The sequence below is a fragment of the Marmota marmota genome, unplaced genomic scaffold (assembly GCF_001458135.2).
Source record: "Marmota marmota marmota unplaced genomic scaffold, marMar, whole genome shotgun sequence".
Lineage (NCBI taxonomy): Eukaryota > Metazoa > Chordata > Mammalia > Rodentia > Sciuridae > Marmota > Marmota marmota.
This window is the reverse complement of record NW_026000241.1, coordinates 20,692,001-20,704,878: the sequence shown is the minus strand read 5'-3', so window position 1 is coordinate 20,704,878 and position 12,878 is coordinate 20,692,001. Positions and strand designations below refer to the sequence as shown.

General features: G+C 41.0%; 1 protein-coding gene across 1 annotated transcript in view; it reads right to left on the bottom strand.

Moving 5' to 3' along the window:
• The window catches only part of Osbpl10 (oxysterol binding protein like 10), a 172,981-nt gene that overhangs the window by 120,370 nt on the left and 39,733 nt on the right, over window positions 1–12,878 (bottom strand). The window contains exon 4 of the mRNA XM_048795377.1: window positions 11,841–12,032. Coding sequence (XP_048651334.1) covers window positions 11,841–12,032 — 192 coding nt within the window. The remainder of the gene's footprint in view (window positions 1–11,840; window positions 12,033–12,878) is intronic.

Genomic DNA, 12,878 nt, shown 5'->3' with positions numbered 1-12,878 from the left:
CTTTGATTTTACTAGACTACAGAACTATGCAAATAGATTTCCATTGTTTAAGGCACTCAGTTCATTGTTGTGGCAATGCCAGCAGACTCTCATAGTCTCAAAACCTGGAAGAAAAAGATCAAGGAAGGGACACAGGACCATTCATGCTATACTGGTACACATAAAAACTCAAAAATGGCTTATTAGAGGTATTTTCAAAGCTCCTTTGATACTGTTCCCATTGAGGGATAGGGCCTCTGTCCCTCCCCCGCCCCCCCCGGAATCTTGGCAGATTCTGTATGAACCATAAAATACAGCCGAAGTTGACAATATGCTAGTTTCCTGACCCAGGTTTTAAGATACTAGCAACTATGTGTTCTATTCCAGAACACTTGTTCCTGGGGTCCTGAGCTACCACATAAGAAATCTGAGAGCTACCGCACTAGAGTAGTCTGTGTGGAGGCCCTGAGACTATAGGCAGACAGGGAGACACCCTCAACTCTGGCTGTGCCTGCCTTCAGGAATCCCCCAGAACCCATGGGGCAGAGACAGGGGCTCCTGCACCCCTACCCCAATTGCTGATTCCTAAGCAAAATAAAAATTGTTGCAGTTTTAAGCTGACATGTTTGGGGGTGTTATGTTATGCATGATAATCAGGGCAGTTTTTGATGCTCAACTTCTAATACTAAAGTAGAAGCAGAAGCTGTTACACCTTAAAAAGACTAGAAAAAAATTCAGATCAAAGCAATAAGAAATGATTACAGCCCTGACAGGGCAACTTGGAGAGGTGGCTAGTTATGAAAACTGTTGTATTTAACATGCAGTCTTATCATACTTCAGCATTTGCTGGAGGTCGGGGAGGGGGAATCACCAGAGTACCCTATTCTGCTGAAAACAGAACATGACAACTGGGTTTCAAAATAAAAAATCTGTCATATCTTGAAAAAACAGAATGAAAAAACATAACACTGGGAAAAAACATAACACCCTCTGCAGACATCACCCAGATTAAGATTACAGAACAAAAGGACCAAGGGTGGCTTGTGTGCCACAGGATGAGGTTCACCAACTTCTCTCCTAGTCCACTCCCTCGACATCCAACAGTTATTACATTGAGGCCTCAGAACTTGTGAATAAAAGCTCCTTGTATTCAATCACCACATGAGGTAAAAACAGGCAGAATAATCTTCCGTGTTATTGCAATACAAAATAACTTTCCACTTAGCTCCTGAGTACAAGCTTCAAAGGCAACTGAACCACGAGTTTTCTGTAAGCAACCCTGAGGAAGAAGGGTTTGGAAGGCACAGATTCAGTGTGCTCTGGATGCTGAGTCCTAATGGGGGGACTCTTCAGGATCCTGGTGACTTGTAGAGCCCAGAGCATACAGGTCCACATAGAAGGTCAGTCTACACGGTGGGCTCACCCTCTAGTGAATTCCTATTGCCATTCCTATCACCAGTGAACCACACAACTGTCATGTTCGTCACCTAGATTATCAGGTCCATGGACAAAAGCCAGGTTATATGCATCATTCCATTCTCCATATTAGACCAGCTCTGGACCCACCCATGAGCACACAGTAGCCATGTATGGTAGGACTGGTGATAAACTCCCTGAGCTTTCCAGAAATGAGCCGAGGGGACCTCAAGGAATAGACATGGGCAGTAAGACTACAAGGAGAAGAAAAGTTCAGGGTGCTTGGGAAGGTTAGTTCACTAGTGTCAACATGGCTGAGCCATGATGCTCAGATATTTGGTCACACATTCCGGATGTTATTGGGAGGGTGTTTCTTAGACGATATTAATATTTAAATTGGTGGACCCTGAGTAAAGCAGATGGCCCTCCATAATTTGAATAGGTCTTGTCAATCAGTTAAGGCCTAAGCAGAACAAGACTGAGCTTCAAGTAAGAAAATTTTTTCCAGCAGGTACCTTCACACTTGAACTACAGCATGGACTGCCAGATCAGCTGGTAGATTTTCTACTTGCCAACTTCCATAATTAGGCGAACCAATTCCTTAAACCAACCAGTCACTCTGTATGTACACGTATCCTTACTGGTTCCATTTCTCTTGAGAATCCTAACTAATGCAACTCCATAGCAACTCTCACAACTTCATACGATGACTAGAAGACACCAGTTTGTGACTTGATTGCTTACACTCTGTTGGCATCAATTTCACCTCTTGGCCTCTGCCTAGTTCCCATTCATACTCCCCAAAGGGGCAGTCAATCTCACTTCAACCACATGGCCCTCCTCAGAGTTCTAAGATCACCTCAAATCCAGCAGCTGGCCTGGAACACTATGTAGAGACATCTGGTTTGATCAGCTGTGGTCAGGTTGGTGGAGTCACAAGAACAAAACTCAATAAACTGGTCATAATTAGCTACTTGAGCCTCCCTCTCCTCTTTTAGTCACTAGTGGCCAGGGCAGGAAGTGCTCAGACTGCCAGAGGTTGCTAGCAGGCCCTCTCAGGTATAAATCATGACCCTGTACATACGGGCCAATTAACTGAAACTCCCATGTTTTGCAGAGTACACAGCACTTGGGATTGGACAGCCCTTGTGTTCAGGGAAGGACAGAGTCTGCAACTGGGAGATTGGCTCCTCCATTCAACTAGTGTTAGAGGCTGGGAAGGCTCCACAAAGAGGTGGAGGCTGGAGAGAAAGAGGATTGCTGGAGGCTGCCCCTGGGTACCACATCCCCTTCTCTGCCTGTCCAGCAGGAGAAGTCAGAAGGTAGATTGCAGCAGCTTTGGGGCCTTTCCATTCTTTTAGGCAGCAACCTGGCATGTTTGGGAATCTGTAATGACCTGCACCTACTTTTGCCACCCTCTGACAGCCACTTTTACTCCCATCATCCGTCAACATGAAAAGCCAGCTGGATATTTCCACTTACCATACATGTGACATGACTTGGCCAAGGAATGGAACTGAGATTACTGGTCTGAATGCTATAAAAGCTGCCATGTTCTGGTGACTTGCTCAAGTAAATAAATTCATTAAGACTTCACTGGGGTATGACATGTACCAGGCGGCAGGAGGAAGGGTATAGAGATCAAGTGCATCAGACAACACTTTCAGAAGAACAAGGCAGCCCTGGTCCTGAAAGTTGCCACCACTCTAGTCCCCACCTCTGATGTGACAGTAGTATCTGGTCATCTACATGGACTGAGGGGTCCAAGTCCCGCAACCATTCGGCCAGGATCAACCACCTCATGTGTTTGACTCTCATTTTGATGTCTCTTGGCCTTAACTTAGCAAAGCTATAATCCCCATGTACTTGAACATGACCCTAGATGCTTCTGCCAGAGATTTTGGAGATACAATTCAAATTAGAAATCAATTGACTTTAAATAAGGGAGATTACCTTGACAGTCTGTGTGGGCCTAGTTCACTGAGGGCTGTAAGTACAGAGCCGAGGCTTCCTGGAGATTGTGTCTGTAGATAATACCACTATGGCTGCCCAATAGGTTCTAGAACCATCTTGGACAGTCCCACAACTGGGTAAACCAATTCCCTGCAGTAAGATTCTTGTTGTGCAGCCTTTCCTTAGCCACAAGGATACATCCCAAAACCCCCAGTGGATGCCTGAAACTGGAAAGAACCGAATTCCATGTTTTTTCCTGTAGTCTCTGTAGCATACAGTACTAGTGCCATGGTCAACCTGAGTTCCCAAGTTTTATGACCTGGTGCCTACGTTGTGTCATTACTCTTGCATTTGGGGTCATTATTAAAATGAGAGTTGCTTGAACATAAGAGCTGCAGTACCTCAACAGTCGATCTGCTAACGGGGATAGCCTACTAGGCAGCTATCATTCACAGTATGGATACACCAGACAAAGGGATGATTCACATCCCTGGTGCACATTTTACAACATTCATATTTCTGGAATTTTCCATTTAATGTTTTCAGATTATAGTCAAACTCAACATGGGAACTGCAAAAAAGTCAAGTTGTGGGCAGGGAGTTAGGCTGAACCCTGCTGATATACTTCTCTTTGCCTCAGCCTCTTTATTCCTCAGTTTTCCATCTATAAGATGGGAACAATGAGAGGACCCATCAAGGCTGACTTGATGATAATGCAGGTAAAACCACTGGGCCAAGATCCTGACACACAGTAAGATCCCAACAATAAGAAACAGCTTTGCTCACGTTATAGAGGCTATGAACACTGATTATTTAGCCAGCTCTTTCACCATTGAGACCAAAATACCAAAGAAGGAAAAGTATTTGGGGCTCACGGTTTCTGATGTCTCGTCCAAGGACAGCCAACTCCACTGCTATGGGCCCGAAGTGAGGCAAAATATCATGGCAAAGGGATGTGGCAGAGGAAAGCAGGTCAGGGCATGACAATCAGGAAGCAGAGAGACTAAGCTTGGTTCACCAGGGACATATATATATATACACACATCCCAATGCATGTCCAACTGCTCCAGCATCGTTTTCTGACAACACTATCTTTCCTCCAGGGAAATGAATTTGCACATTTCCCCAAAAATCAATTAGAAATTTTTATGGATGTACTTCTGGGTTCCCCATTCTGCTCCATTTATCTTCCACTAGTACCACATGATTACAATTACTGTAATTATAAAATGCATCTTGAAATTGGGTAGACTAATTCCTCTTATTTTGCCCCACCCATCCACCCCCAAACTAGCTATTCTAGTTCTTTTATCTTTCCATATATATTTCATAATCTTGTCTATATGTACAAGAAGATTTCTTGGAGTTTGGAACATTGAGTTAAAACTGTATAAGATAGAGAATTGACTTTCCTATGATGCTGAGTTTTTCAATTCATGAAAAACACTAGGTTGATTTATTTAAGTCTTTGATGTATTTTATCAGAATCTTGTAGTTTCCAGCATGTACACCAGGTGTATGTTTTGTTAGTTGCTTAAGTTTATGATTTTCATTGGAATAAAATGTAAAGGTGAAAATATATATCCCAAAGGCATGCCCCCAGTGTTCCACCTCCTCTAGCTACACCCTACCCGCATAGTTACCACACAGTTAATTTCCATCAGTAGACTGGGTTATGAGAGCCTTAATTAGCACAATCATTTCACCTTTAAACTTTCTTGCATTGTCTCATTCCTGTACTATTAAGATTTAGATATGTAGGTGTCACCCTAACACTAAAGGAGCCATGACTTTGAGAAAGGAGCTGATAGATTAGTGGGGAAATGGGAATATAGCTCAGTTGGTAGAGTGCCTACCTCACATGCACACAGCCCTGGGTTCAATCCTCAGCACCACCACCAAAAGAAAAAAAAAAAACCCACACATACCAGAGGTATTTGCTAAAACAGGTAGACTTGAAGCATACCCTGGACTGAGAGAACACACCTAGGCATGCTGGGGCTAAAATGGAAGGTAGCCACCATTTGTGTATCATACAGCTGTGTATCAAAACAGTGCTGTTTTGGGGCCATAACTCACAAGTATATGCATCAAGGTTAGAAACTCCTTCCTTACAAAGACTTTCAACCAAGTCTTCAGAGAAGTGTTTCCCAATGGTTACGATTCTCTTTGGGAAATCAAGTTTTTAATTGAGCACCTAACTATATGATATAGTGCTATACTAAGGGCAGGAAAATAAGTAGGTTAAAAACAAAAGAAAAACTTTCAACATCTAACTCTTCTTCCTCCACCTAAACAAGTAAATACATAATTTCTAAACATTACAAAATAGAAGAAAAAAGCCTAGTCAGAATAAACAGGATTAGAAAAGAACTTTTGGGAAATAAGGGATAAAAGTAGGAAAAGAATTTGCATTACAGCCAGCTTAGATAAAGAAAAGAACACTCAGTGAGTAGAAACTTATGGACATTTTTGGTGTTCTGCAAGAGGCAGTTACTTTTGTGATTGAGCATGCACTTGGCCACCTCCACCTCCCACATCCCACCCAGCCTTCCCCACAAGCAGGATGAGGGCCTCCTCCCAGGACAGCAGCTCAAGAGAAGAGGGACAAAGGAAGCCATTATCTCAGTGTTCTCTTTTGTTCACCTGATATACTGTTGGTTAACGCCAAAGTCAATGGCCCTCAAATTGTGCTCTCAGGATCCCAAGCTGTTCTGCAGATTGTATAGCTATTTGTTTCACATTTTACAGATGCAAAGGATTGCAATGGGGGTCATAAATCCTCACTATTCCAGCCAACTTGTTTCATGATCAATAAATGCCCATTTTGTTTTCTAAAGTAATAAAATGCCACTTTTACCCGTTTTGACATTGTAAGGATCTGTGATATTTGTATTTGAAAATAACACTCCTTTAAAAACATTTGGAGAAGATCATCTTTAACTATCTCCACATCACAATTTTTGAAAACTGAAGTCTGGAGCCAACATACACCAAGAGATGGCAAATTGCTACCAGGAATACATGCTATTGTTACTTGTTATCAATTATTCAAAAAAGTGAATGGGAGGATTAATTCTGGGCATTTTTAAGAAGTCATCACTGTTTGCACAAAGGATAAATGCACTTGCTATACTAAATGTGGTTTCCCTGGTGATGGGGTGGTCTGTATTCAATGCCACCAGTGCAGATCACTACCTTAAAATTGATCACCTAATAAAATTCATTAGGGAGGTAGTTTACAGTTACTGCTTCCATAGCAGAGGCTGTCCATGAATCAAAGTTTCTGATCAGACATTTACTATGGCTGTGTGTGAACCATGATCCAATCAGACCATCCTGAGTCAATATCCATTTATAAAGATGGCTACTTAATTAAAGGATCTTCCCTGTGTATGTGTATCAAGTAAATAGGACATTGCAATTACATGAACAAATTCACATAGCTGGAGCCACATAAACACATCTCCTCCATAAATTAGTCTCCATAAAAGGTTTGTTTAAAACCACATTAAAATTATATTACCCTAACACAGTTTCCCTACCCAGTATAAACCAGTAGAACCGACAGCTCTTTCTTCCATAGTATGTGTGCCTGGAAGCAAAATATATAAGAATTCTAAGAAGTTTAAAACAACTCTAATTTGCCAATAAATCATCAGAAGCTTAATTAAATCCAGATTTATGCACTGCACACACTCATTTCCATTCAACAGCACGACCTTTTCTCCCATCAAGCTACAAAAATCCAAAGTCTCCCTACTGAATTAAGTGTGATTTTTTTTTAAAGTCTCAAATGTCACAACTAAAAAAAGTCCTTAGTGTACACACTCACATACATGCACATGCACGTGTTTGGGTTATATTTTTTCAGAAAGCAAACAATTTCATGAAAATTACACTGTCCTTGTATCAATTGAACTTGTATCTATTTAAATGTGAGCTGCACGAAAAACCTGTCATGAGGATTAGAAATTTAAAAGTCAAAATGCCAAAAAAAAGATACAGCGAATGTCATACATTTCCATCATCACATGCTTAAATAGTTGGAGTCAAATTCATTTTTTAAAAAATAGATTCTTTTTATACAACAATTCCATGGTGCACACAGAGGTTCATGCCAATATCACTTTTGTCCCTGGTCACACAGTCATCTGGCTGTACAGTCAGTCACCAATGCTACCAGATAAGACCCAATGAACCCGACAACCCTCAAAAGCATCGCCAGGTTGCTTCTCTTACAGTTCATTCAGTTACGTGAGCAGTTCTAAAGTGCCTCCATATTCCATTTTTAAAATGCTCCAACAGCTACAGAATGGACCCTTAGATTAATCTGTTCAACCAGCATGTCTAGCATCATGCTGGGGCTGGAAGAAGGATAGATGTGGCCTTTAACAAAAAACTCCAGTGGCTGGCACAAAGAAGGTGCTCAATTAATACCTGCAGAATGGATGCAGGGGTGCATGAGTGAGCAAGTTCACACTCTAGGGCAGTGCTATCCAAGAGAAATAAAGCAAGCCAAACGTGAGACATGTACACAACTTAGTTTTTTAGTTGCACGATTTAAAAAAGGTAGAAAGAGATGCCATGATTTTTAATTTTCATTAACTGAACAAATCACTTCCACATTATCAGTGGAAATACTAAGGTTGTTAAAAATGTTAACATTTTACCCTGTTTTACACTAACTTTTTAAAATTTAGTGTGCTTTTTATATTTAGAGCATAGCTTCATTCGGACTATTCACATTTCAAGAACTCATTGGCCCCATGTAACTGGTGGTTACTCTTAGTGGAAAATGAAGAAATGGAACATTTCTATCATGACAAGGTTCCACTTGGGGTGTATCCCACTGGGTAGTAAAGGACACACAGAATTAAGGAGGAGCATGGAGACCAGGGAAGCCTCAGAGTGTACAAACTACAAAAGGCCCCCTTTGCAGAATAAGGGGCTTGACCTTTATCCTGGTGACAACAGGGAATCAAAAAGATGTTGATAGAAGATGCTTTCACACACTTAGGAAGTTGGTTTCCTGGAAACAGTAAAGAATGAAATAGAAGGGAGACTGGCAATGGCCATGAAGATGTTAGACTGAGAGATATTTCTGAAGTCAGAATCAGGAGTAACCAGTGCTTTGAGAACAGATCTGTACATCAGGACCAGTCTCCAATGAACTGTCTTCTAGTGCAGGATGATATATATAAAATAGAAATGCAGTTTGAATAAGTTTTATGAAAAATAACAACATGTGACCCTTTATTCTGAGATTATATGCCTTCGAGGAGGGGCATTTATGAAACAGTGATAGTCATATCACCGCTTTTAAAAATATTCTTGCTGCATAACTTTGTAACACTTTGTGGTTTCCCAGATCTAGTTTACAAGGTAAGATCCAAACTTTGAGGAACTGCTGTTTTACCTGGAGATTTTTTAAATGGACATAGGATCTCTCATGTGTAGATTACTCTGCATATTCATTGTTTCATGTGTTCTTGTCCATGTAGTAGCACCACTGACATGACGTCTTAAATTGCTATGGTTATTATCTTACGTTGTTCTTTACATAGTCATTCCTATAATATATTGAATTGGACCTATGACCTTGTAAGAGGGTTATCAAAATTCTTATACTTAATTCCATAGTTTCCACAAGAGACTGTTCCAATAGGGACTATATGGGCGAATGGCAATGCAGTTTTCTGTTTGGCTTTTATTATACATCACTAAATTGTCGTGATGTATGATACTGCCAACATTTCTGAACAAACCAACCAATAATAGGCTATAATTAACTCTCAACTTCATCAACAATGTTCTTAGCTTTTGTTTCTCAAATGCTATGAGGACGTACAGACTCCTCACGAAATTGAATCCCTTGAACTCCTCTCAACTGCCTCCTATGAGGACTTTGGGATCTGACCTTTGGTATCTCAATTCTTCATATTTTAGACAGTAACCACTTTATCTTTTAAGCTGTCCCATTATTTTCAGCCATGCTGTGGCATTCCATTTAATATTTATTCTATTGCCTTTGGTTGGGCTATTTTTCTTTTATTCTCCTGATCTTCAGGCACATTTGTCTTGTATATGATGACTTTCTCCATTGCTTCAGTGGTCATAAGTTTATCTTCCCTATACAGCTGGGTTAAAAATGCTATTCCATTTTCTTCTAGTTATATTGTAGATAAACACAGTGGAACTTAATTTCAGAGTATGAAGACCTTTTAATAAGTGCAGGACTTTCTGATAGGGGTGAGATTTGCTCAGGTTATTCCCAAGGTGGATTTGGCCATCTCATAAAATGATAGCTACCCTTCTCCAATGTGGGATCACAATGGACATGATAACCAAGAACCAGAACCTTCAACTCCTTGTATGGGAGCTCAGCACCCTAAAGTTCTCTTGACTGCCAATACTTACATCTCAAAAAGTCTCCCCTAAAATTTTCAGCAAGAAAGGTCATCAATACATAAAAGCAATCTGAAGACACATACTGTCACCCAAAGGTGCAAAAACCAATTGCTACGAAGTCACTTATTTTTTAAATAATTCCATGAGAAGCTTCAATATGACCCCCATAGGCAGAAAGAGCAAAAACAATGCAAAAGAAAAAAAGCAGTATATACATAATCATTTATGAAATTTAGATCACAGCATAGAGATAATTTTTTACATACCTATAAATGTAGCAAAAAAAAAATTCAGAGGTAAATTCACGTAAAGGTGACAGTAGTTTCCTATAGGGAGGTAAGCTTATAGGCAACTTTTACTTTTGTCCTTTACATCTCTTTTTACAATATAGACTTATACTATATACCTCACAAAGCAAAGGCATAACCATTATAAGATAATTAAACATATTTATACACATGCGCAAATACCTTCTTTTAAAAACTTGACTTTTTAAATGGAGATAGAGAAGATTGGGCTGTATATTAAACAATAAAGTGCCCCCAATTTTTTTTAGGCCTCAGCTTACAGATCAGCATAATCACAGACTAGAGAATGTAAAGAATCCCTCATATCTAATAAATATATATATTTGAAAGTTCATGTTAAGATTATGATCAAAAGACTTGTAAAAGAAACTTCAATGAGGTATGCATAAAAAAGTTCAATTGTGTAAAGAGATAAATACTGATGCATTCACCGGCAATGATAAAATGATACATTTAGTCTTTCTTTAAAATTCTCTGGCCAAAAAATATGAAAAAATAAAAACAAAGTTGAAACTGAAGTTGGGCGATTTGAAATTTTTCCACTAATTTTCCTTAACCGTTTTTGAAAAGGTGCTGTGAAAAAAAAAAAAAAAAACACTCATGGGTACAATCATTCATATCAAGAAAAAAAAACCTTTAATGTGTGTCTCCAGACTTGATTCAGAAGATTTTTTTTATTTCCTACCCTGGGCCAGAATCGGGCCAAGACAGCCAGCCGTCAGAGCATTGCCTGGCTCATGTCATTTTAAAAAAACAGAACAGTGAGGAGGAAAGATACAAAGTACATTTTATGCACATATGAAAATGTCACACATGACCCCCTTTTGGACAATTAATATGGATTAATAATTAAACAGTTTTAGAGATACGCTGCTGACTCAGGCAACAGCCAGACCCTGGTCTGAGATCCCATTCTCCTGTGAGATATAGAGGGAGGCTCCACTACCTTCTATAAGGTGACAACAAGCTGCCAGGGCCCAAGTAAGCTGTGGGGCAAAAAGCCTCCATACTCTGGAGTTGGGACCAACATCATTTTAGATGGTCTGTTCTCCACAATGGTTGCAAAGGAATGTATGAATATTATGGATCTGGTATCCCCAAACTGATGACTTCCAGAATTTCACAAGTAAAAAGAAAAGACAATCTCATGTTGCTTTTATAAAGCAGTTAAAGAGCTTCGTGGGTAAATCACAAGATATCCTCCCATTCCCCTCCCACCCAGAGGCTGGTAAAGCCAGCTTTGTTTTACAGAAGCAGAAACTGAGGTTCAGATCTATTAAAAGACTTGCTCTTAAATGACAGTCTTCTGACTTTAAGGACAGTGTTCTCTTCACCATCCAACACACCTGAGTGTCTACAGGCAGGGCAGAACAGAGGGGAGATTAGCTCCATGTTGAACACTCCCAAGTTTCCAAACACCTGGAACTACTTCCTGGGTCTCCAAGATTTTGCACCATCTCATCTTTGCTAGGAGTGGCGACTTTGTAACCGACAGTACTGGGGTGCACCCACATTTCTGTGGGCTTGCTTTCTCTGCTGAGCTACACCAGACATTTCTTAACAACTTGCTTAACCTAAGCAGCAAACTTTTGTTTTTTTAAATAAAAACCAGGAGGATAGTCATGGCCTTGTGGCTGGGAGGTTGACCGCTGGTCCTTTTTGAGGGTGGGGGGTAAATCAAGTTGATCCAAAGGAAGAGCAGTTGGCAGAGCTAAGGTGGATGAGTTCCCAACTCCCAGGGGCCACTTAACTTCATAGGAGAGCAAAGCCTACCTCTCTGACTTCGTGAAGTTGGCCGGAATACTGACTCTTGGCTCTTCGGGCAGCTGCAGGCGACTTGTGATGCATGACTGTGACAACACCGGGGGCCCCAGCACTGAGGTGTCTCTGGCTACAGGGAGACGCAGAATTGGGTGTTCCATGGGGAAGCAAAGTGAGACTTCGGCTTCGGGAGCTTGGAGTACTCTAGAATAAGCAACAGGGGTCAAAACTCAACAACTGATCTGCAAAACATGACCAAGGGTTGCCTTCTATTTGTCTGGGGCCTCTTAATCTTCCCCTTTACCTGATTAGAAGGATGAGGCACTGGGCGGGTGTAATAGCGCCACATGCCCGAACAGGACAGATGCTCACATAATTTCCATCAACTGATCTGCTCCCATCCCTTGCTGTTTCTCCTGTCCTATGCTATGGCCATGAAGAGCTATTGAAAATGCCCCCAGGTTCTAAGGGCTCGTGCTTTCTTTATTTCCTCTTCTTGGAATGCCCTTCCCCTCCTGGCTGGCAAACTTCCGCTGAACCTTCAAGACTCAGCTCCGTATTCCCTGCTCTGGACGGCCTCTCCCTGCTGTTACTGGACTGCAACAAGATCATCCTTATTGTCCAGAGACTATCAGATTTGTTCACTCTCATCTTGATATCTCCCAAGGCCTAGCAGACAATAATTGTTTAAGTACTTAAATGTTTGCTACATGAAGGAGTACACCAAGTTATCCACCCACTTTTTTTTGTCTAGGTGTTATAGTTTGGATGTAAAGTGTCCCCCAAAATCTCATGTGTGAGACAATGCAAGGTGGCTTAGAAATGAAATGATTGGGTTAAGGCTCAACCCATGCCTTTGGGGTATTTATTTTGTATCTGACAAGTGGAGTCTGCTCTCTGCTTTCTGATGTGAGCCACTTCCCTTCACCACCCTCTTCCACCATGATGTTCTGCCTCACCTCAAGCCCCGAGGAATAAAGTTGGCCATCTATACACCGAGACCTCTGAAACCATGACACCCCCCCCCCCCCCCAATAAACTTTTCCTCCT